We start from the raw sequence: 26617 nt of genomic DNA on the forward strand, positions 1-26617 counted from the left end.
CATATTCCTGATGGCTTAATGTTGTTTTGTGTAAAATTTTTCTTGTTTTATTATTATATAATTGTATCATTAAAAATTACTTTGAACATTTACAATAGCTGATTAATGAATATGTTCATATATATAAAATATACCACCAAATAAAATGAATTAATGACAAATACCCTTTGTTTAGTTTATTAGTAACACATTTAACAACGTAAACCCTATTCCTAATTCCTGAACAAAGCTGAAATCACATTATTTGCAGAGAATAATAATAACTAAACATTAACATAGGATATCATCTGACTGAATTACTCCTGCTTTAAACTCATTGCAGAAGCCAGCAGGAGTTTTAAAGCAATGTCCCAGGAGACAGGGGCTCTGTCTTTGCATCACGAGTCTCAACCTCCTGGTTATGTGAAAGCCGGCGAGGAGAGCCAGCTTTTAGTGTAGCAGGAGCTGGAATGTCCAAACCCGTCTGAGCACCTTTAAAATTAGGCAGTATGTCAACACATCCAGAAGATATTTCATGTTTACATGGCTAAATTCTCACCTAAAACTTTTAAAAAGTTACCTTTATGTCAAAGAAGGTCTAATATATCCAACTATATTCCCAGCTTTTCACTCCTCCCCACCATGGCTGTTTCAGGTTAAACAATTCTCTTCAACCCGCAGTGAATCATGGGATAGGATTATCCATTAAGGAGACACTGGACCCATGCTTCAAATCAAGTAAAAGAAGGACACGTTTGTGGGCCACCTTTGAAGGAGTCTTAGAAGGATTTGTGAATTCAGACTATGTTATGCCTGTTTGTTAAAACCCAAAGCTATCAAAAGTGTTTAAAAAAAAGAGAATTGTGAATGACCCTTAGTAGGCTATCCTGTGCCTGTTGCCTTTCCCAGATATGGAAGATAATCATTTTATCTTTTTATTTACAGCACTTTTCTGTAATTTATTTACAGCACTTTTCAAAGAAATGCTGTTGACCAAAGTGCTGCAAACAAAAGTGACACATTACAAATATAATTCAAAATTAAAAACATAAAAAAACATTACAAGACTTGTAAATGTACCACTCTCAGTTCTGGGTCATCCTGCTAATTAGTGGAGCAGCTACACCTGCACTGACCCTAATTACCTGCACAATTTTCACCTGTCATTCTGCCTATAATCTACCTGCCTCCCACAGCTAGTCTCTACCAGACCTTTAGTGAGTTGTCCAGCATTCTTGTCTGCATCACCTATTTATGATCCAGTCTTCTTGTTTTTTATATCTATAGCTCTCTGATATCTGGACACGACTTGGACTGTTTTTCGACCACAAACATTTGCCCAGTCTTTTTGGGCCTTTCTGCCTTCTCCTGCCTACCTACCCATGGGTGACCCTTGCTTGTCTCATGGACCAGCTTTCTGCCTCCAGATGATTCAGCTTGTCATTTGCTGCTGTAAGCACCCTGCTGCGCTGCCTCTCTCCAGCTCACCCTGGATTCTGACAACCAGCAACATGCTTTTGTTTATTTGGTTTTATTTAGATCTTTTAAGTTCAACACTGTGCCTTGCTGAATTCTCAGGTTCTCTGTCTGGTGCATTACAAGCAGAGGAAATATGAAACGGCACCACAATGGTCCCTCTGATAATTAAGGCAGCTGAGAGCTTCACTAACTCAATACAGATCCAAAAGGTACTTCAAAGCCAATGGCCAGTTCATATGAATACATGAACATTCAAGTGTTGTTTGTAGGTAATACAACATGTGTGCTAAGAAGGTTGTAGTGTCATGTGTGCATATTTTTTAGCTCAGGGGTCACAAACCTTTTTGAAATTGAGAGCTACTTCATTGGTGTTGTGTCATACGAAGGGCTACCAGTACTGACCTTTGAACGGAAGAGTCAAAGTTCACATTATTTATGTCAAATAAATACATCTATCATAGTTTGTTATAGATATTGTCATTTTTAAATCTATATACATGCAAGTGTGATTAAACAAGAAGAGTAACAGAATAACAAAGTTTGGTGGTTCTTTTAGAACAGGCTCGTGGGCACCACATGTGGTCCTCGAGGGCTGCTTGGTGCCCGCTGGCATCATGTTGGCGACCCCTGGTCTAGCTGATGTGACAAGCAGGTGTGTCCTCACAGCTGGAGCTCATCAAGGCCAATTAGAGGAGCTTATAGAGAAGTGGCTTCCCTGAGGCAGATAACAGATAATTCCAACTCTCAAAATGACAGTCAAGCCTCCTTTACTGTGCTACTGTTGACTTCCATGTGCTCTTTGTTTACCTCTTCTTGTCCTCCTTTTAGGAAATGTCATAGTTTCTGGTCCTCAGTCCGTCCTCTGGTTCCAACTCCTCTTCCTCCTCATCTCTCAAGGTGCATTCAAACCGAACGCGAACAAGACAATTGGAGTGAGTGATTTACACTTTATCCCTATGTAAACTACTTGGCCCCTGTGTCAGGGGACCCTTTCCTCTTTATGGTATTTCTGATTTACCTGAATTGGCTATAGCTACAGGGACACACCTTTCAGTCACACTCTGCAATCAGAGACTGTAAGGAACACACGCACACCAATCTGCACACAGCCCTGTAGTTACGACACACCAAAGTGCTTCACAACTTGTGGAACATCAAATGACAAAAGAATCAGTTTAAAAATATCTCATGCAAGAGAGGTGTGAGTGTGCAAGGGCAGTTTATTTCCACATATTCAGAGCAACTAGTACAAAAGCCAGGTCTCCTCTGTGGAACATATATTGTTTAGCAGACCTTAGTTATCTAGCTAGGGTACGAATAGTCAAACTATCACTGAGATAACGGGTTACTAGACAGTTTAAAGGTTTAAAAAGCACCAAGAAAATCTTTAAATCAATTCTAAAGCACACAACCAGCCAGTGCAAAGCCGGTAAGGGAATACTAGCAGATAAAAATCAAGCTGCAGCATTTTTGACCAATTACAGTCAGCCAATCAGTGATGTTCCAATGTCAACATAGACTATTGCAGTAGTCCTGACTGAATGAAAAGAAGGCATGGAAAAATTTTCATAGTCACCAAAAGAAAGAAACAGCTTCATCTTTGTAATTCTTAACAGAAAAAAGCTAGCTCTCAGGACATCATTTATTTGTTTGTTAAAGTGTTAACTGTTACCTACAATAACTCCCAGGTTTCTGGTATAGGTCTTATTTAATTGCATCTAAATTCTGACAAGACCGAAGTTTTAATCTTTGGGCCAGAGTCCTCAAAAAATAAACTTCTTAACCAATCACTTAATCTGGGTGGCATTAACCTGGCCTCTGGTAATAAAGTAAAAAATCTTGGTGTTATTTTTGACCAAGACATGTCATTTAAATCCCATATTAAACAGGTTTCCAGAGTTTCCTTTTTTCACCTCCGGAATATCGCCAAAATTAGAAACTTTCTGTCCAGGAGTGATGCTGAAAAACTGGTCCATGCATTTGTTACTTCAAGGCTGGACTATTGTAATTCTTTACTATCAGGAAGTCCACAAAATGCAGTTCAAAGTCTTCAGCTGATCCAAAATGCTGCAGCAAGAGTTCTGATGAAAATCAACAAGAGGGACCATATTTCTCCAATTTTAGCTTCCCTTCATTGGCTTCCTGTTAAATCAAGAATAGAATTTAAAATTCTCCTTCTAACGTATAAAGCCCTTAATAATCAAGCTCCATCATATATCAGAGCTCTGATTACCACGTATGTTCCTAACAGAGCACTTCGCTCTCAGACCGCAGGTCTGCTGGTGGTTCCTAGAGTCTCTAAAAGTAGAATGGGAGGCAGATCCTTTAGCTATCAGGCTCCTCTCCTGTGGAACCAACTCCCAGTTTTGGTCCATGAGGCAGACACCCTGTCTACTTTTAAGACTAGGCTTAAAACTTTTCTTTTTGACAAAAATTATAACTAGTGGCTCATGTTACTCTCAGCTACCTTTATAGTTTTACTGCTATAGGCTTAGGCTACTGGAGTATATCAGGATCTAATTTTCTCACTCTATTGAGTTCTACTGTTCTTCAATTATGCATTATGTGTTGTCATTTCTGCTTTAACTTTCTGTTCTCTCTCTTTTCTCTTCATAGTAGGTACACCTGGTCTGGCGTTCTGTTAACTGTGACATCATCCAGAGAAGACAGATCACCCGCTACTACCATCTAATTTGGAACAGATTACTAGATCAATGTGTGCTTCTGTGCTTTTTTGTCTGTCTTGTTGTGTCTCTGTTCTGTCTTCTGTAACCCCAGTCGGTCGAGGCAGATGACCGTTCATACTGAGCCCGGTTCTGCCGGAGGTTTTTCCCTTCCCGTTAATGGGTGGTTTTTCTTCCCACTGTCGCTTCATGCTTGCTCAGTATGAGGGATTGCAGCAAAGCCATGTACAATGCAGACGACTCTCCCTGTAGCTCTACGCTTCTCCAGGAGTGAATGCTGCTTGTTGGGACTTTGATGCAATCAACTGGTTTCCTTATATAGGACATTTTTGACCAATCTGTATAATCTGACCCAATCTGTATAATATGATTGAACTTGACTTTGTAAAGTGCCTTGAGATGACATGTTTCATGATTTGGCACTATATAAATTGAATTGAATTGAATTGAATTAATTTCTTCAAGGGCCAAAATCTAGGTCAGAATTCCCAGAAATGCAAGACCTCTGTGTTGTCTTCAGAAGATTTAGTGCGATCCATGACTTAACTTTTTCTACACACTGAAAAAGTTCTTTCAAAGGACTACTGGCAGCCCGCTTTAACAGTACATAACATAGAGAGTCATCAGTGTGTAGCAATAAAATGTGAATCAACCTATCAAATAATTACATTTTATTTATATTGCACCAATTCATGAAACATGTCATCTCAAGGCACTTTACAAAGTCAAATTTAATCAAATCATACAGATAGATTGGTCAAAAACATTTTCTATCTAAGGAAATTCAGTAGATTGCATTAAGTCTTGACAAGCAGCATTCACTCCTCCTGAAGGAGTGTAGAGCCACAGGGACAGTTGTCCGCATTGTCCATGGCTTTGCAGCAATCCCTCATACTGAGCAAGCATGAAGCGACAGTGGAAAGGAAAACTCCTCCCTTTAACGGGAAGGAAAAACCTCCAGCAGAATCAGTTATTTGTAAATCCCTTTCCACATCCACAATAATAGTGTCTAAAGTGCTTAACAAAATTAATATTCAACAATAAAAACACACAGGGAGATAAAAGAAAACATTAAAGCAGGTTTAAAACATAGTAGATGAAACAAAATGGATAAAACAAGGTGAAAAAAACAGAAGTTCTGTCACAGTTTCAAGTGTTAAAAGCCTGGCTTAATTAAAAACCCTTGAGTTTTGATTTAAAAGGACCAAGTTCAGTTATAGATCAAAGATCAAGTGGAAGCTGATTCCAGAGTCAAGGTGCAACAGTAGAAAAAGCTCTGTCACCCCAACATTTGCCCTTTGTCCTTAAAACTGTGAGTAAACGTTGACTGTCTAACTTTAAGGACATGGAGCGAATAGAATAGACAAATAAATCACATTAATAGTGGAGGGCAAGTCCATTAAGAACTTTGCAAACAAATAATCAATGTCTAAAATCTATTCTAAAACAGACAGGAAACCCATGTAGTAGTTTAGACTGGAGTAAATCTTGGGAGCGTGTATTAGAAGGCGATCTGCTGCGTTATAACCAAGCTGGAGGCGACTAAGGGATGTTGCAATAGCCGATTCTGGAACTGATATAAGCATGTATAGCCTTCTCCAGGTTTCCAACTGTTCAAAGATCCACACTACTGAGGTTAATTGTCTGTCAAATTTTAAATCCTTGTCAAATATGACCCCCAGGTTTTAGACACAGTCACTGAAATTAGCAGTCAGCAGCTTTGTAGCCAAATAAAATTATTTCTGTGTTTTGTTTATTTAAAAAACAGACAAAATATCAAGCTTAACCATTGTATGATTGCAGAGAGGCAGCTAAAAAAAACAGTGTTCTGGATTAATTCATTCTTGGTTTAACAGCAAACAAATCTGCAAATCAGCCGCTTTCTAAAACTAGAACACAAAGGGGTAATATAATGAGAGGTGGGTATTCCCTGCATGGGACCTTGTTTTGTTATTCATTGTTTAACCACTGCACGCACACACCACACAAGCCAGTGTACGTCAGTGTGTAAAATTCTTGTTAGTTTTTTGTAGTTTACGTGGTCATATCTTCAAGGAAAGGCTGTCAGATAAAAGGAAAAAACAATGTTCTAATATTACATAAGTAATCCTGTTATGTTTACATACAGTTCATGTTCATGTTTACCACACCATGTTTACTAGGAAGAGAAATAAACAGGGCAAATTGCAGAAAACATTTTTAATAAGGCAGAAAAAGCTTTAAGACATTGAATAACAGCTTCAGAAATTAATGAAGTTTCATCTGAAAATCAAAATAATAATTTAAGAATGCAATTGTTTGTTGTGTCCTACTCTGAAAAGGGGAAGTCATTTGAAAGAGTGAGCACAGTTACACCAGTTTCCTGTGGCAGCTCTGTGTTTGGCTACATGTTGTTAGTCAGTTGCATAAATTAGCTATAGGTTCTTTTGAGTTTGTCTGCTAGTACAGATACAGGAACTATAAAAGAAAGAGTTGCCATGATCAGACCTGATTCTAGCAGACTTAGAGTTTGTCTGGCAGGGCTTACAGGAGGCTTAGAGTCAATGTAGTGTAAGGCAAAATGGAGCTACTGAAGCAAAACACTAAACACACCCAGAGACCCAGGAATCTGAGAGCATGGTCCCCTTCCCCCATGCAAACATAGACACAAGTTGAGATGTAACACTTTAAGCACACAAGAATGAACAGATGTGGTTGCACCAATTCAGACGCAGACTCGTAAAACAACATATGCTTCCTGTTTCTTCTACCTGGAGTAGCAGGTGGGACATCTCTCCTTGCCCAGTGAGGCAAGTAAAGCAGAGACTCCTTTTTATTATTATTATTATTAGATAGACACAGAGATCAACTGAGTGGTCAGAAATATATCTGATATTGTCAGTTATGTCTCCTGAACATATGTGAGATGAATGGGTAAGGTTTTCAACAAAAAGCCATTTGTTTCTTTATTAGATGTTACTTTGGAGTGAGTGTCAGGATACCCACAGGTTGGATTATTTATTGTGGCTCCCTGGGGATCCTGCAGTCTGATTATGTTTCACCTTTTGTATCATTCATCCATAGATCCTCGTTTTTGCCATCTGTCTAGTTTTTAGTTTAGTATTTATGTTAGTGGTATATTCAAGTATCTGTTAGATTCGGTTTCTGTTTAGTTAGCTTATGTTCTTTATTATTTTCTGTAGTCTGTTAGATCTGCTCCTTCTTATCCATCCATCCATCCATCCATCCATCCATCCATCCATCCATCCATCCATCGTCTTCCGCTTATCCCGGGTCGGGTCGCGGGGGTAGCAGCTTCAGTAGGGAGGCCCAGACCTCCCTCTCCCCAGCCACTTGGGCCACCTCCTCCGGGGGAATCCCAAGGCGTTCCCTGGCCAGCCAAGAAACATAGTCTCTCCAGCGTGTCCTGGGTCTTTCCCTGGGCCTCCTCCCGGTGGGACGTGCCCGGAACACCTCACCAGGGAGGCGTCCAGGAGGCATCCTAACCAGATGCCCGAGCCACCTCAACTGACTCCTCTCGACGTGGAGGAGCAGCGGCTCTACTCTGAGTCCTCCCCGGATGACTGAGCTCCTCACCCTATCTCTAAGGGAGAGAACCCCGGAATAGACCTTACCAGGGAGGCATAAGACTGTGATTACTCTGTAGTTGGAACACACCCTCCGGTCCCCCTTTTTAAATAGGGGGACCACCACTCCAGTCTGCCAATCCAGGGGAACTGCCCCCAATGTCCACACAATGCTGCAGTTAACCAACACAGCCCCACAACATCCAGAGCCTTAAGGCACTCAGGGCAAATATCATCCACCCCTGGGGCCGTGCCACCAAGGAGCTTTTTAACAACCTCGGCAACCTCAGCACCAGAGATGGGAGAACCTGACCCAGAGTCCTCAGGCTCTGCTTCCGCAATGGAAGATGTATTGATGGAATTAAGGAGGTCTTCAAAGTATTCCGCCCACCGACGCACGACGTCCCGAGTCGAGGTCAGCAGCACTCTACCCCCACTGTAAACAGTGTTGGTACTGCACTGCTTCCCCCTCCTGAGACGCCGAATAGTGGACCAGAATCGCCTCGAAGCCGTACGGGAGTCTTTCTCCATCGCCTCTCCAAACTCTTCCCACGCCCGAGTTTTTGCCTCGGCGATCAGCTGAGCCGCCTGCCGCTTTGACTGCAGGTACATATCAGCCCGATAGGACTCCTTCTTCAGCTTGACAGCTTCCCTCACTGCTGGTGTCCACCAGCGTGTTCGAGGGTTGCTGCCTCGACATGCACCGACAACCTTACGGCCACAGCTCCGACTAGCCGCCTCAACAGTAGAGGCGCGGAACATGGTCCACTCAGACTCAATGTCCCCCGCCTCCCTTGGGACATGTTCAAAGCTCTCCCGGAGGTGGGAGTTAAAGCTTCGTCTCATAGGGGACTCTGCCAGACGTTTCCAGCAAACCCTCACAATACGTTTGGGCCTGCCAGGTCTGACCAGCTTGCTCCTATTTAGTTTCAGATTTTTGCCCCATGTCTGGTCATTCTCTTATTCCCTGTTAGATTCAGTCCTCCCCCTGCTCCTGCCAGCTCACAGCCTTCTTTCCCTTCGTTTAACTGAACCTTACCCATATCACCTGTGTGCAGGGGTGAAATTAAGGAAACTGTGTACTGGCAAAATAATTTAAGGTGAAACGCAGCACCGGTAAGATGGGAGAGCAGCTGCCAGCTATAAAGACTATATTCAGAACCAGTCACTGCTGCACATTGGATCAGAAAAAAGATCCGCTAACCAGAGGCAGTCTGAAACACCACACTTTGTTTAAAACTTTTTTTTAAAATTAATTCTGCATTGTTTCTGAACTAAATGCTGTGTTTATGTGCCTGAACGCTCTTACCTACTTCTCCTCTCCCGCCCCTTCCCTCGGAGCAAGGGGCTCTTATCAGAGTCCAGCCTTCAAAATGTGTTTCATGTCCTTTCGCCTGTAGCAAAATCTCCCAAATGAAATCATTGTAGAGTTAGTAGTTGTGTTTCATGCTATTTTATTCAATGTTAATGATATAGAACGAGTGGTGCTTCGGTGGGTTGCAGCATCGCTTTGCACTTGATTCCGGGGTGCATAAGTCACACGTACTTTTAAGTGGTATTTTGAGGAACTTGTAACATTGGGGCATCAGCTCAGACCCCTCATTACTCCTCTTCTCTCTAAAAGAACTCTTTACAGTCTTTATTTATGCATATTTTCCCACAGTTTATTTCTCACGTGCCAATGTAAAGGGGGGGGGGGGGATCCGCCCACCTGAACACGACAGAGTATGATGGGACCGGACAATCTGCTCCCAAATAGCATTTTTTTTACTGAGGCGCAGAGCTTCAAAAGTTGCGCAAATACTCACAGAATCCGAGATTGCAATACATAAATAAAAGTGCTATTTCCTATAGGCTGCAGCCTTTAAGACTATTAGTGGGCTGAAAGTGAGACAGAAAGTGATCATTCCATTTGCCCAGACCACAAACCAAACATCTCATTAGAGAACAACTTTAAACAACTTTCGCCAAGCATGATTAGGCACTAGCGCGCCCTGCGCAATAGAGGAGATATGTCTGATCAGGGTGGAGACTAAGATGAGAAATCTGTTGCTGTGAAAGGTGATGACAAAGGTTAGAGACTGTAACAGTCTAGAAGTGCATGGAGCTGAAAAGAGGGAAATCAACAGCAGCTCTATCATGTGTAAAGACGCAGCATGAGACCCCGAGCGGGCTTCAAGTGTTGCAGCTGAGGGGAACATGTTGGACCATAGGGAGCCTTGATGAACTTCAGTTATAGGCCTTGTGGACAGGTAGTCAACAAGCGGTAGGAATAACAATGGTGTACCAAAGAAAATTATGGAAGCCAGGCAGCTTTGAGGTCCTCAATCTCCTTTTTCGTCATTGTCTCCAAAAATAATTCAAAGCGCATGTGCAAGAAATAAAGTGCATGGAGGCATAGCAGCAACAGTGGACTAGCAGCAGCAGAACATCTTAGTGAACAAACTGGATGCCTTTTTATATAGCAAAACCTCTCACAATCAAGCATGAGTTCAGAATAAATAAACATGGCTGATGTGGAAGAAGTTTCCATCTCCACGCTTTCTGATTGGCTACATGTCACATTCAAAAGGCTGCTTGCTTGTCTGTCTTTGGGTAACACTACACATGCTTGAATATTGGAGCAAGACAATCCAACATGTTGAATATCCCAGATTTGAGGTTGGAGCAATACCGACGTCCTTCCGAGCAGACTAAATTACTCTTAGCAAAGCACACATGGCATATAAGATTATCTTTATTATCTTTTTACAATACGTCTGTGAAAAATGAATCTACAAAAATGGAACTAGGTAAATATTAACAACGGTAAACCTTTAATTTTAACTTCTGAGCAGACGTCTGGGCCTCCCTACTGAAGCTGCTACCCCCGCGACTCGACCCCGGATAAGCGGAAGAAGACGGACGGACGGATCTTTTCACAATAATTGGAGCATCCTTAAGAGTGTCAGAGGTGGAAGGGCAAAAATTGGGCTAATTATCATGCTGTATGAACATTACATGAGCATGCTCCATTTTATTGTTGATGCCCATCCTCCGATTAACTAATCTGCACAAAGTATGTCCGCATAGTCCCTTTTAATGGTTAAATTGTGAGCCACAAAACCTTTGCCAAACTTTCCATGTGAGTCAATGCCATGATCTCCATATCAGATCTGTCAATGTCCAGGTTATTAATGACCCCCTTTGGTGCTGATGAGAGTGCAGGTGGAAATTGAGATACTGTTGACCAGTAAAAAGGAAAAGGAAGAAGACAAGGACGACATGTCAGTAAGCATAAAAAGAAGAGGAAAGGCTGGAGTCTAGGACTTTTTAGGGAACTGGAGTGGGGACTTTGAATGCTGTAACCATGACAGGAAAAGCTGGAGTTGGTTGACAAGATGCAGAAGAGGAAAGAGGACATACTGTGTGTTCCGGAGACCAAGTGGAAAGTCAACAAGGCTAAAAGCTTGGGAGCAAATTTCAAGCTGATGTTACTTGGTGTAGGTATTATCATGCAGGAAGAAATGTTTTGGAGGTGAAAAGGGTGTCAGAAAGATGATTTTGAAGCTAGAAATTGAAGGTGTGATGGTCAGTGCTGTTAGTGGTTATGCCCCACTAACAGCACTGTGAGTTAGAGGAGAGGGATAAATTAAAATAAAGAGAGTTAGATGAAGTGACGTAGAATAAATCCCCAGAGATGAGAGAGAGAGAGAGGTGATTGGTTTATGGTTTGTGATTGGAAAATGAGATAGAACAAAGAGCAGAAGAAATGTCCTTTGTGGATAGGAAGTAGCAAAGATTATTAAGACTGGCATAGGGAGGCTTTTCAAAATGAATAGTGGAAAGGCAGTTGGTCCTGGTGATATACCTGTGGAGACATGGACCTGTCTGGGACAGACTGTAGTAGAGTTTTTGACTAGCCTGCACAATGTGATTCTAGAGAGTAAGAAGGTGCCTAAGGAATGGAGTCTGCTGGTACCAAGATGTGCAGATATTTGGCAATGACAGTGGAATAAAGTTGAGTCAAACAATGAAGGCTTTCTGCTCTCTGACAGAAGTTGTCATCTTTGGACCTGAGGCCTTAAAAAAATAAACTTCTCAATAAGTAACTTGATCTGGATGTCATTAAATTGGTAAACTGGTAATAAAGAAAAACAAATTGTGTTATTTTTTACCTTGACATGTCATTTAAATCTCAAATTAAACAGATTGTCTGTATGATTTGATTGAATTTTCTGCAAAATGCCTTGAGATGATGTGTTGTGAATTGTTGCTATATAAATGAAATTGAATTGAATTGAAAAGATCATGTGACACTTAGATTGCACACAGGTGGACTTCATTTCACTAATTATATAACTTCTGAAGGTAATTGGCTGCACCATAAGCTTCGTAGTAAGGGGATGGATTCATATGAACCTTCCAATTTCCACATTTTTCTTGTTGTAAAATTCTTTTCAATATATATTTTTCCCAATTCACTTCACCAATTTAGAATATTTTGAGCAGATCCATTACATAAAATAAGTTTTAAAATATTTCAATTACAGGTAGAAATGTAGCAAAGTAAAAAGTATGGTTGTGTGAATATTTTTGAAAGGCACAGTAGATCTACATTTAAACTTCTAATAAACCTAGAACTAAAAAACATTCATTTCAAACCAAATATCTACCAAATTCAGCCTAGACATCTGTGCACAGTTTAGACATTTGACAAATTTTCAACAAAAAATGCTTAGCTGATGGTTGTTTTTACACGCTGTGTTGGAAAATAAATGTTAACAGACAAAAATGCTTTGAAGCCCTTAAGGTTGAACCCCCCCCCCCCCCCCCCCCCCCCACACACACACACACACAAAAACAACAAAATATATAGATATAATTTTACACCTGATCACATTTTTTCCTGTAGGTGCATGCATTCCACCCTACAAGCTTGAAAAAACACAACTGTGTAACTGCATGTAGTTGCTCCAGTTATGGCATTGTAATTGGTGCAAAACAGATGTAAAGCATCATCTATAGTGAAGACATAAACACATTGTGCACACCTGCAAATAACTAACTCAGTTTATGCAGCTGCATAAATGTTAAATGTTTTGTCAATTTCAGATACTTAGACACAGAGACCAGACTTATCAGTGCTTGAAACTACTGCTGCAGATAAGAAACAAATAATGAAAATGGCTGTATCAGATGGACATCTACTTGCTTCTTCTGCAATCGCTAGCTCCAGGAACCCACCAGAGTCAAGACTCCTTTGTTTAGTGCGGGTGCAATTCCATTGAGTTTTGTTTGCTAAAGCTAACTTAGCCATCGACACAGCTTCATCTACCATTTGTTTGTGTTTGCACACACACACACACACACACACACACACACACACACACACACACACACACACACACACACACATATGCACCTGCATCATTGTAATATTTCTACATAGAGGGTTGCCTACTGTTTGGTCGTTTACTAAATATTGGTTAAGTGGTTGTCAGATTTTATTGAGTCGAGGATGTTAAGTACAAGTTATGGTATTATGTTTAATACATTCTGATGTGATTTAAAGAGAAGTTGTTTGTTTTTATTTTCCATATATGTGCAGTGCCCCCTGAAAATGTCAATGCTCAGATTCACTGTTTTACCACCACACCTTATCTAGTTTGGTACTGAAAGAATAATACCCTACATAGACTAAATGTATTTGGCAATTGCCGCCTGATAATCAGATGCTAATTTAATCACAAATCACCAGGTTCTTTTAATAAACGCATTCTACCACTGTTTAATAGGAATGGATAGCCAAAAGTGGATATTTCCTAGTATTGATTTATGCTTGCATTTAAACATCTACACCTAGAGTCTTAATGTTAAGTAAGGAAGGAAGTAGCTCTACAGTCCTGTTATGTTAATTAGTCTGCCCAGAAACTGCTTGTGGGGGTTGATTGACAACACCTGATTACAGGAATATTGAAAGGCTCCATCATGTTTTTTTTTTGTTTTTTTTTTTGGTAGTACTTTGGATACTCTGTAGAAAAATGGCATGCTGACAGAGTGTAAGAAAGTACAAGAATGATCTGTGAGTGGGTGAGGGTGAGTTGGGAACATCTAGCAGATTAACCTACTTAAGTGATCTCGATTTACCGGTCGATCTACGTTCCTACCCTCATCTATGGTCACGAGCTTTGGGTCGTGACCGAAAGAACGAGATCCCGGATACAAGCGGCTGAAATGAGTTTTCTCCGCAGTGTGTCTGGGCTCTCCCTTAGAGATAGGGTGAGGAGCTCAGTCATCCGGGGAGGACTCAGAGTAGAGCCGCTGCTCCTCCACGTCGAGAGGAGCCAGTTGAGGTGGCTCGGGCATCTGGTCAGGATGCCTCCTGGACGCCTCCCTGGAGAAGTGTTCCGGGCACGTCCCACCGGGAGGAGGCCCAGGGGAAGACCCAGGACACGCTGGAGGGACTATGTCTCCCGGCTGGCCTGGGAACGCCTTGGGATTCCTCCTGAGGAGCTGGCCCAAGTGGCTGGGGAGAGGGACGTCTGGGCCTCCCTACTGAAGCTGCTACCCCCGCGACCCGACCCCGGATAAGCGGAAGAAGACGGATGGACGGACGAACGAAGTGATCTCATGTCTCGAGGGAGATTGGGGACATGGAATTGGAATGGACCCAGTTCAGGACCTCCATTGGGGATGGAGTATCCATGAGCAGTGGCCTGAAGATTATCGGTGTTGCCGAGGTGGCAACCAGAAGACCTGCTCGTGGACACCAGCGGCGATGAGAGGTGCAGGAGAAGGAGACTGTTGGGGCTTGGTTATTGTTGAGGACTCCTGAAGCAGTTGGTAGGCACCGGGTGACTAGCAAATCTAAAGATTCTGTGGTTGCGGAAGAAAATACTTTGGCAATACCATGAAGAGATGATTTCGGTTGACCTCAAGAATATCTAGAAAACCGTTTTGTGATGCTGAAAGGGGAAACGGGCCATTCCAAACGGTGCATGCTTTGGGAGGGGAACTGCAGGCCCAGGCTGAGGACTTTGTAGGGCAGTAGAAGGAGCACTTTGATGGTCTCTTCAGTCTGGTCATTATGTCCTCTGTGAAGGAGGCAGAGCCTGGAGACTCTGGAGAATGTGGTTCTATCACTGTGGCAGAGATCACTGTGGAGGTTAAAAAGCTCTGTGGAAGCAGGGCACCGGTGGAACCCATGTGGATGGGTTCTCAAGGCCATCCACATGGATTCTATCCATGGATAGAATCTCAAGGCATAATCGGTGAAAGGAGTGTGTCTGGTTTGGGAACCTCTGGATCTTTGATTTGGTCTTTGATTTATTATGGATTAATTGGTTCTGTTAGCATCTTTAGGCCTTGTCCTCCAGCATGCAGTGGAGCAGTTTGCAACTGAATATGAAGATTTAACATATTGTATTTCAGTTGATTGAAAATCTCATCCATGTTATTCTTATGATGTATAAGAGAATATTTTGATTTAAAATTATTTTCATTCAAGCAATACCTAAGTTTGTTTCTGATAGGAAATGAGAAACACATATCTTAATAGGTAAGAAAGCAATATAAAATGAAGATTAATTTAGAAAAAAGTCTGTTTTATTTACATCATTCATTAAATGGTATTCCAAAAAGGATGTATTCCCTTCTCAAAAAGCCCAGTAAAAAAAACAAAAAACTTCATTAGCATCACAGCATTGAACCCCTTCTAACTGGTGAGCTGCTTATTACAAGATTCCTCTGGTGTTAAATGATTTATCATTAGAATAGGCCCCAATGTCTTTAAAGATGAAAGTTTTCATTGCCATCACCCTCACCTTTTACTCCCCCCAGAAAACAGATCCGATATGTCAGGACTGTCGGTGAATGGCTCCAACCTGTTATTGTTACTCTTAGTCAGAAGAAAATGTTCAAATAAAAGAACTATTTGAAACCTAATCTTGCCAAAGGTATGTAAATTATGATCTTAACTGAATATTTATGGGCTATGACATAAATTTCAAGGAGCTGCATTTGAAAAGATTCACCCAGCTCCAGTTTGTAAAAGTAACACTGGTATGATTCAATCTATGCTATATCGAGCCCAAGTACCACCCTAACAATAACTTCAAAATGCCATGATCTCAGCACTGGTGCTGGTCTGATTCATCACTCAACAGACCTGCACAGCTCCACCCCGTTTTCATCACCACTCATCTGATCCACCTGCTCCTGTCACTATATAACCAGCCTTCAGACCAGACATTGGTGCCAGATTATTTCGAGCCATAGGGGAGCTTTATGCCAGCGTTCTTTTCCTGACTTCCTGATTGCTGACCTGTTTCTGCCTCTCGACATCTGAGCCTGCCTGATCCCTGCCTGACCTGACTGCCTGCCTGTTCTGCCTGATCTGACTGCCGTCCTGTGTATCGTTCCGTAAAAGTAACATGGTCACTAACCAGCCATCTCTGTTTCCGGACGTTGCTGCCACAGACACTGATGCAACCTGTAGCAGTTTAGCTTTTAATAAACTGTTGAATATCTTACACTGTTTGGTAAGATACCCTTGCCTGGTTTGAATTCTGGGTCCTCGTGTTCTGATCATTAAAAGAAGCCGTAACCTAGTCTTCATTCAGAAATTACATTAAAAGTGGTGTACTAGTAATTTATCCAGTGATTCATTAGAATACCCCTGTGTCTTTGCTATTTGCAGCTCAATAGCTACATTTACATGGACAAAAGTAATTGGAATAAAGGGCTGATCGGAACAAAAATGTTCCATGTAAACAAGCCAGACTATTGTGACGGGATTAAGTTCAATCGGAATGAAATTGTAATCCGAATGAGAGGGGTGGTTTATGCTGATTGATAATCCGATTATTCCGAATATGGCAAACTGAGCCTAGTGCGCATGAGCACCCAACATAAATGTGAAGTATTTCCGCGGAAAACCGTCGGGTAGCAAAAATTGTGGAGACTCCCGGTGCATCCTTTCTGTTTGAAGCATTAAACAGCTCAAAATTATTTAAGTTGTTTATTCAGTAACAACTCAACCGTAATTAGAACCTCCTTGCAAGTCCAGCCTTGATGGTCGGAAGACAAATAAACTTGTATAATACTGCTTTGTTTACTATTTTTTGTTTAGCAGAGATTATTCTCCTGTGGAGTTTTTTTTAATGGAAGTTTGATAACAGCGCATGTCAGAGCAGTTCTATCTTGAATAAAGCCAGGTGCATATAAACGCACATTATGGTCCGATTAATTGATGGTGTGCCCATATAAACGGTACAATCAGATTATTGATTTGTTTTAATCTTAATACATTTCAATCCGATCGTGAAATATTGTGCATGTAAACATAGCTAATGATAAACTGTTTCATTTCATCTTACTGTTTACAGCAGCTCAGAAACTTCTGTTTGGTAACCAGAACCTCATGCTCCACGAGCAGTGTATGTTTTTTCTCTGTTCTTTATGCCTTCCATAGTGCAGGAAGAGAGTGGATGCACTATTACAAACCTACTGTAAAGGAGAGTGATATTATGAAAACGTTTTTCTTGCCTACAGTATGTTGCCTTTAACTTGAGTGAATTGTAATCTAATTATTTGTGGTCTAGTGACAGGCTTTTGTTGGTTGTCACTTTAAAAAGCTGACTGCTGTCACTGTGTTAACGCTTTCTGTTTCAACACATACTGTGGACTTAGTTTGAGTCAGCACGGAGGATCATGGCTAATAACAGAGTGTTGGCAGCCTGAACGCTGCGGACGCTGCGGACGTGCAGCTTTGAGCTGCTCCTGGATCAGCGGAGTTGAAGGTTTCTTTGCACAGTGATTAAGGGGGAGGACCAATGGCAACAAAGGAGCCGGAGAGGAAGGTGGCCCCTCCCCCCCCCCCCCCTCACTCTCTCTCTCGCTCTCATTCTCTCTCTCACTGTGTGCTTTCCGCATGTATATAATCCCTGAGTTGACCCAGAAAACAAACTCCTCTGAAGACGGAGAAGCAGCGCAGTTTGAATCCGCCGCAGGGCTGCATGTAGCCGGAGCACCAGCTGAAGGTACTGAGCCGGCACTTTGCGAACTTCTCCGAACGGATTTCACTTAAAACAATCGGGTAGGTGATCGCCTCGGTGTCTTTTATTAAGAAGGTAGAACGGTAGCACTTCTTCATTGTGCTGGCCATTAGTGTTTCTATTATCGAATCCAGTTGGATCTTTAACATGACTCGTAGCTTGCGTGGTCCTGTAAAATGATTAAAAAGGTGCTTGTGTAACGGCGATCTGACTAAAAGGCGCATTGACAGTGTGTACAGATTGATATGCAGCCGCCGACAGGCTGTTTTCTCACCACGAAACAGGTCAGATTGTTAGAAACAGCAGCAGCAGTCTCCTCAATGTTGTTAAAATACATTCATGGATACCAAGCAACGTGTTTCCAGGATCTTCCTGTTCAGAGCCACTACAACAACAACAACAACACACACACACACACACACACACACACACACACACACACACACACACTGGGAATCATTCACAGCACATCAGTCATGTGAGGAAATATAGGGCTGTGTGTGAACAGGATGTGTTGTTGCTGTGGTAATCTGTGGTAAGCAAGAACACCAGAGATGACTGTGAAGGCAGAGGCAGTTTGTTGTGTTTTGAAATCAAGAGGGGAAGTGGTGTGTGTGTGTGTGTGTGTGTGTGTGTGTGTGTGTGTGTGTGTCCTCCAGGCTGCAGTGTTGCTGACCCCCCCCCCCCCCACCCCCACACACACACACACACACACACACACACCCCATGTCCAGTGGTAATTCTTGGATGGTTTGCTTTTGGAGGTTTTGTAACGCTCCCTGTGTGATTCAAACAGTTCCTATAAAAAAATATAAATTAATTAAAAATAAATTAATTAAAAAAAGCTGCAGTCAAATAATATATACCCATTAAACTTTTTCCACATTTTGTCCTGTTGCAACGTAAACGTAGGTTGAGCAACGTGGAGAAGTCCATACATGTAAAGCGGAAGAAGAATGGTACAAAGTGTTGTACAATAAAACGTCTGAACTGTGTGTTGCGATTTTGTGTTCTGTCTTCATCACTTACCAGAATATTGTGTGGAACCAGCTTTTAAATGCAATTACAACTCTTAGGTCTTTTGGGGGTATTTTCTGATCAGCTTTGCATATCTGCAGACTAAAGCTCAGTTAGGTAGGAGACTAACTTCAATTTTAGACTCTTGCCAAAGATCCGTGATAAGATACAGGCCTGGACTTTGACCAGGCTATTCTAACACGTGGCTATGTTTTCATTGTAGCTCTGAGCTCACGTGTCTAGTCGTGTGCCACCTTTTCATTCAGGATTTTTCTGGATTTTAGCTCCCTCAATCTTCCTATCAACTCTAACCAGCTTCACTGTGATCACCAAAGAAAAGCCTCCCTTCAGGATAATGCTGCCACCACCACCAAGTGTCACTGTGTGGATGGCGTGCTCATGGTGATGTCCAGTGGTAGCTTTCATCACACAAAACATTTTGCACGTTGCCAAAAAAAACCTATATTTTGGCTTCAAGTGAGCAGGTTACCATCTGCCACTTTTTTCACTGTGCCCCCCTACATGGCCTCGTGGAAAACTGCAAACTTATCTACTTATGGTTTTCTTCTTTTCCCCTTTCCAAAAAAGCTAAGGAGGATGAATATTTTTGGAAAGCCTTGTTTTATTATTCAAAAATAAATTTATTTTAAAATCTTCCCCAGCTGAATCTAGATACTAGGCCTTTCTGTACTCGGTTGGTTGCTAGTTTAGTTTTGTCAGTTCCTTTTACTTTCTCTACAAGATATACCCATGAAGAACCTACTCTGAGTTGTTTTTTTTCCAATTTTCCCATAATCAGCTAACTTAAACGATGCATGTAAAATGGTGGTATTCTAAGCTTCCAACACTGACATAATTAGAAGAATAATTCTAGCTATGTGTTCCCATGTCTTTTCAGGGAAGACCTGACAACCATGGCTGAACACATGATGATGCCTGTGAACCACAACTTCCGGATGGGGATGAATGGACCTCCACAGCACCATGGCCAGCCTAGCCTGCGCGGGCTGCCAAATGGCCAGGTGTTGCACTATAGCAGGAACCCTCAGAATAACATGGAGGGTGTCATGAGACAGAGACCAAACATTATGGGACCGGGCGGCATGGGAAGCCCTGTGAATGGAGCTTCAATGACCAACCATCACAACCAGATGATGCATGGGAACCTGATGTATAATGCCCAGGGCCCTCAGCAGCAGCACCATCACCACATGCACCCCCAGCAGCAGCAGCAGCAACAACAGCAGCAGCAGGGTGGACACCCACAGCAGTACATCCCGGGCAACCTCACATCCCAGCAGCTTATGGCGAGCATGCATCTACAGAAACTCAACACTCAGTATCACGGACATCCGCTGGGATCAAGCAGTGGTCCCCACCTGCACAATGGCGCTCAGTACCGCATGGGCCCAGCCCAGCTTTCAGGCATGCAGCACATTGGCGGGCCTTTCGGGCTAAACGGAATGGACATGGATCTAATTGATGAGGAAGTTCTAACTTCACTGGTGTTGGAGTTGGGTTTGGATCGTGTTCAGGAGCTGCCTGAGCTCTTCCTGGGACAGAATGAGTTTGACTTCATATCAGACTTTGTGTGCAAACAGCAGTCGAGCACAGTGAGCTGTTAAGGAGCTGTTTGAACTGGACGCCCCCAAAGAATGCCTGAGTGGCCACAGTAGCACAGCAAAGGCAGACGATCTCTTTGTTCTGCTTGGGTGTTTCTTTGTTTATGTATGTGACACTGGATGAGAACGCCTTTAAACTGACCTGCCTGCTAACAGATGGAGAGGTGTAATGAGTAAAACGCAGGAAAAAGTGTCAGGTTTCTCTTTTCTTTGAGCTGGTGCCAGGAAGATCTCTCGCTTTTGGCTAAATTGAGGCATCCAGATGTAGCCTGTAACCATCTGGCCCTCAGCACATGTGCCTGCAGTACCAAAGCTTTTGAATAGATTTTACAAACACAGTAGGGGAGGATGGCCTGAAGAGTCTAAGGCTACGTCCACACTGCAGGGAAATGCGACCCAATTCCGATCTTTTTACCCGTACGCGACGCATATGCGTCTTTTTCATGGCAGTGTGAACCGCCCGATTCCAATCTCTTCACCCCCAAAGAAATCAGATTTGTGCCACTTCCATATGTCGTACTAATTCAGATACATATTGGATGTATTTCAAAGTGTCCACAGTCCAAACGGTCATGTCGAATCATCCATCTTTCAGTCACTCTCCTGTCTCTCACTACACATCCACACAGCAGTAGCAGTTAGCGCTCCATAGAATACCATAAATAGCTGTGCTGCTGTCTTCTTACCTTACTTCATCTTGCTATGATGTCGTCCTAATATTGTCGGTTCCCATTGCTCAGCAGCTTTCTAATAATAATGAGAGATGATGGCCGGTGTCTGTTTTTTTTTTCTTACGTTTTTTTTAAACAAAACTTTATTGAACAATTCTAGAAACAATTACATTCACAATTACTTGTGTAAACAGTGCACTGCTGTGTAACATCTCCTTCTGTTATCTGTGCATGCATGTCGATTTGCAGTCTTGTTTCAGACGGAAGTCTGATGGCGGTCGCATTTAATAGTAATATGAGCGGCCACCTGGGGGGAAAAAAAAACTGATTTCAGCAAAAACTAGAAATTGAGCATCAAGACCTGCAGTGTGAACGTAGCCTATGATTCTGCGACGATTCTGTGGCATTTGTAAATGTGTTTTGGCTCTAATATACACGTTCATCTGGTAGCAAACATCTTACAGTTGAATATAACTTAAAAATCCTCTGAACTCCTTTATGCAGAAATGAGGGGATATGGAGTTAAGAAAAAAAAATATATTTGGATTTTGAAGGGTGGCCCTTTGAGATTAAAAAAAAAAAATCTAAGCATGTAAATGGCAAGTAAGTAGGGTTAGGTAGGGTGCAGAATTGCAAAATTTCTAAGCGACATCATCGGGTTATGCTGAAATGTTTGGGTATTCATCTGGAATTTCTTTTGATTAAATCAGAGATGGAATGACTTTGAGCTTGATCAGACCCCACCTGTCAGCTGGTTTAAAAAAAAAAACCTCTCAAAACCCCCATCTTTTTCTGATCAGCTAATGCAGCATATTCTGCTGCCAGGTTTCACCGATAACACTGTTCGATGTGGAAGTCGTTACTGATATTAAGAAGAATCCAAGTTAGCTTTGTTAAGCATTAGTCAAGTCAGTGGAAATTCAGAGATGTAAGAAGCTATTTAAAACGTAACTGTCCTGCAACATGTCAAATGTCTGTGGTTCATTCAGGCTGCAAGAGAGTGAGTGAAATAGAGAGAGAGAGATAGTAAAACCCTCAAGGGATAACAGGAAGGCTGAATGGAGTGAAGAAAAGTTGATATCTGACGAGCTTTCAGCATCCGTCATGGATCATGCTGGATTTGGAAATGTTGGCAATCTCTGAAACTGGTTATGGTAATGCTAGCCGCACAGATTTAATCATCCTCTTTAAAAGCTGAAGCTAATTTCAAGTGTCAGCTTGTAATCATTTAGTAAATTAAAATGGTAGAAAACTGTTTTACAGTGACTGATCTATCTTAAACTCACAGTGTGACATCGTCTCTGCTTCTGAAACAAATTACTATTGTTTGCTAACACCGGAAAGACCAGAAGAAAGCATTTATAATGCCGTTTGTACACCTTTTTTATATCAATGATATTAAAGTGAAATCGGAATTGGCTAAAATCAATATCAGGAGATCAAAGCTTTACAAAAATCTGGGATGGGAAATTGGCTGCAAAATTATGATTGGTGTATCTAGATTAAATGTGTCAAATGTGATCTCTGCTCTTTAGCCAAGAAAAAATATCTTTTGGCACATGGACTTTAATTATTGTCCTGACATGTCACTGCCACAAGTTAAATGCATTAAACCTAATACATGCATAAGTGTAATGTATAGAAACAAACAAAAACACAGATTAGATCACTTTTGTATTGTATTTTTAAGCAAATTGTTAAACACAAAAGAGTGAGTGCTTGCAAGCTGTGCATCTGTATGTTTTTAGGTTGTTTCTATTGTCTATGTGTGTATGTCTGTGCATTAGTGCATTTAAATCCCGTCGAACGATGTCCACCTCCGCAAATCCATCGCCCCAGTTTGCTGAAGCTGCCAGGAGGCTGTGCCGTCAGAGACCTGAGCGTGTGGACACAGCACTCACTTGCAGCACTTAGTTTAATCATTGTTAAAAGCTGCCTCTACCTGTAGAACTGATCTACTGGAGCTTCTAAGCGAGGAGCACAGATGTCATGTTTGCTGTAGACTAGCTTATGTGGCTGCTTTTCCTGCTGATTAGATTTAAATTACATGTTTCTCACGCTTGTCTTAATTGAGGTCGTTGTGCACGTTCTCTGATGACTCAATAATTGGAAAACAGACACGTTCTCTGGTGCTTCTTTTTTTCTTTCTGTGTGAAAAGTCCTGCTCACGCAGTGCTATTTCTGGATCTGTGTAAGAGGTCGGCACCACTCCGGTGCACTGCATTAATCTGCTCCTGCACAGCCGTGCTGGTGTCCCCAGTCTGTGGAGATCTGCTGTCTCCTAGCCTGCCAGTCAAACAGTGGGCATTAAAAAGCTGATCTACAGACAAGTACAAAGTACCCACTCTGCAGCAGGAGAACCTCACACTCAACTGATAATGATTCTGGCCTAAGCCAAACAGTGGCCTGATTACTGCAGCCTTCCTGTATTGTGTCTTTGTACTGTAGACTAGAGGTGAAGTTGATCTTAACACATTTAAGGTACTTTGTGGGGAAAACTGATATAAATCGAAATTGGTGGCTGATTTTTGACGTGATGACAAGAGATTATAACCTACATTTTCTTACAGCGTGTAGATACAGTAGACCAATGTCATTGGGGGCAGGGTCTAAAGCTTTCACACCTAGTAGGCTGCATGTTTAACTGAAGCGTGAGGGATGCAATCACCTTCCAACCAAGCTACTGAGAATGTACAGACCACTGCTTTGTGGAAACTTGTCTTAAAATGGTAGATTAAAGTGAGATTGTACTCCCAGTTTAATGTGGGTACCCCTTGCAACTTCCCTCCCGTGTCTCCTCCTTTCCCACTGCCCTGACCTTTTGTAATGTTATTGATTATATTTTAAGAAAATGTATTTATTTTCAAATAAAATATTTATTTTAAAGACCTGTTTTTTTGTTTATTAGTGATATGTAATACCACTGTTTGCTATCAGACTGAGGACAGAAGGACAAAATGCAGCAAGATAAGACATGTTTTTAAAGAAATGTGTGTAGAGGTTCCACCTTTGCTGAGTTGTTTGGCTTTGAAACAGCCCCACCCAAAATGTCATAAGTAAACAAGGATAAAGTTCAAACTTCACATCCTGCTGAGCAGCAAGTCAGCACTAGAAACAGAACCATGTCTTTCGGTTTCTAATTGCAAAATTGCTCAAAAGTATAACATATTTTAGACTTCAAATTGAGGTACAGTTCTTTGTTGAAGTATTCATTCAATACTATTACACATCTCCACGTCTCTGCAAACGCTGACTTTCAAGTCTTGCCACAGATTTCTTTTTGTTGGATTTGGTTTGAAATTAAATTAGGCCATTCTAAGACATGGTTAGCCTCTAATCTAATTCCATTGTAGCTACTGGAAGGTCATCCTCTGCCCCAGTCTCTCTTTCCATCTTTTCATGAACTCTGACCAGATCCCTGTCTTGCAAAAAAAAAAAAAAAAAAAAAAAAAGCCTCCTCCTATTAATCGTGCTGCACCTACCTTCTTGCACCATGGGAATGGTTCCTTCCGGGTGATGTGCAGTGTTTATTTTCTACCACGCAGTGTTCTTGCATGACACAAAAAGGTAATTTTTTTTCCTCCTCTGAGCAGAGCACTTTCCACATGTTTGTTGTGTTGCAGACATGGCAAGTGGCTTTCTTTCAACAATGGATTTCTGCTCAACAACACGCTTGCCACCAGATTTGTAGAGTACACAACTAATGGTCATGTATTCTGCTGTGGAGCTTTGGAGCTCCTCTAGTATTAGCATGAGCATCGTGGCTGCTTCTCTGATTAATTCTCTCCTTCCCTTGCACGTCAGTTTTGGAGGACATCTTGATAGGTCTGCAGGTGGTTCAACAGTGAATGTGAAAGAAAAGTATATTTCAACTCAGTTTGCAGCAAGGCAAACTAAATAATTAGTTCATGCTTGCAAACCTCTACAATATGCTGCTTTACAACATTTGAAAAAATATTTATTTTAAGTTCTAAGCAACATTTTAAATAACCTGATCATTGCAAACAGGCAAATTTGTCTTGTCAAATGCGCTGCGCATGGCACATATACAAAATGAGTATCCATCTGTATGGACTGGAAGAAGATTAATTATTATGAAGTCAATTTGCCATGAGACAGGATGCAGGAAGGGCGTTTTGTTTACTGTGAGACCAGGACAAAACTAGGGCTAGTATTTGCTTAGCACCAGTTCTGTTTCTAAAAAGAAAAGCACAAACTCAGGCCCCATAAAACTGGTTCTGTTTGGTACCTGTAAACCAAACAGAACCATAGTGAACCATAGAGACGATCAAGCATTTTAAAAGTGAGCTTCAATTTTAAAATGCCCAGATTAGTTTCTATTCCAATTCACTTTATTCAATACAAATAAAAACACAAAGCCTGCACATGAATAAACTGAAAAGACACATCTTACTGTATGTAATTGTCCTGTTTTTGTTGTAAAGATACTGTTCATAAACGCTGACAGGTAGAGTGAACAAATGCTGGTAATTAGCAATCAGATCACATTTGCTGTTTCTAATTGGAAAGCATTTTCACTAACACTGTTGCTTCAAACAGAGCTTCTAAATTAGATATAGTAAAACATCTGTACAAGGATGCTGAGATAGCAACAGTGAATGAAGTTGTTACATTGTTTTACTGCACATTGATCCTTTTCAGAGCTGGCTGAGTTGGCAGTATTAGTTTGTGTGTGTGTGCAGGTGGAGACTGATGACCTGGATTTTGTAGTAGGGTAAGCTTTGTTTAGCACATTTCTGTTGCCTGTTAAGAGGTGTAGAAAAAATCAAGAAAAGAAGCAGAGATATATACATTTGAATAAAACAAATCAACAAAATAACAAAACAAATCTACACTATAGGAATATGCATATACACATACATACTTATACACAGACAACACATGTTTCTCTATATGTATGGACACAAAGTGACTGGAATGAAAATTATTGTATGTATGCAAATATTGCACAAGTTATTATAACCTTGAACAATCTGACAGCAGTGGGGATGAAGGAACTACAGCAGCACTTGTTCCTGCACAGTGGGTGTCTCAATTGGCCTCTAGAGGAACTGCTGGAGGTTGTGAGCTGGACTAACATCCTCCTCTTCCCCACCACATCCATAGAGTCCAGTGTGCAGATCAGGAAAGAGCTGGCCTTTCTAACCAGCTTATTCATTCTCTTCCTTTCTCGCTCTGTACTGCCTGGGGCCTGGCAGACAACAGCATGAAGGATAGCAGAGGCTACCACAGAGTCATAAAAAGTTCAGAGCAAAGGCCTGCACACTCTGACCTCAGTCTCCTTAAAAGATACAGGTGACTCTGGCCTTTCTTGTACAGGTAAGGTACGGTAAGGTAAGTTTATTTATATAGAAAAAACATTTGGATAATAACATTTGTTTTGGGCAGGCAGACTCTTGTTTTTCTGTCTGCCTTAAAGTCTCACTGGTTCTTCTCAATGGCGATTCCAAACTGCCAAAATTGTGATCATTCTTCTAGCTTTCTCCATGATTGTTCCCACCCTACCAGCAAGTTCAGAAACGGCAACAGGCCTGCAGTTAT

The 26617-nt window shown here is 41.6% G+C and overlaps 1 protein-coding gene and 1 non-coding gene across 3 annotated transcripts; both read left to right on the forward strand.

Annotated features, from left to right (window-relative positions):
• The first annotated feature begins 1281 nt into the window (after window positions 1-1281).
• LOC105918439 lies at window positions 1282-2390 on the forward strand. Its single transcript, XR_004932276.1, has 3 exons — window positions 1282-1431; window positions 1558-1667; window positions 2287-2390. It is a non-coding gene; the product is annotated as an uncharacterized LOC105918439 (transcript).
• Window positions 2391-17600: 15210 nt separating this feature from the next.
• Window positions 17601-23941, forward strand: LOC118556018 (cbp/p300-interacting transactivator 3-like). Of its 2 annotated transcripts, none has more exons than XM_012853524.3 (2): window positions 17601-17786; window positions 19661-23941. In XM_012853524.3, the coding sequence occupies exon 2, from the start codon at window positions 19677-19679 to the stop codon at window positions 20385-20387; it is 711 nt and encodes a 236-aa protein (XP_012708978.2). In that variant the 5' UTR covers window positions 17601-17786; window positions 19661-19676; the 3' UTR covers window positions 20388-23941. The 2 variants fall into 2 exon arrangements, with proteins under 2 accessions (XP_012708978.2, XP_012708981.2); XM_012853527.3 differs by having other exon boundaries at window positions 17601-17730.
• Window positions 23942-26617: the final 2676 nt, after the last annotated feature.

This window comes from Fundulus heteroclitus, chromosome 13 (assembly GCF_011125445.2).
Source record: "Fundulus heteroclitus isolate FHET01 chromosome 13, MU-UCD_Fhet_4.1, whole genome shotgun sequence".
Taxonomy (NCBI): Eukaryota; Metazoa; Chordata; class Actinopteri; order Cyprinodontiformes; family Fundulidae; genus Fundulus; species Fundulus heteroclitus.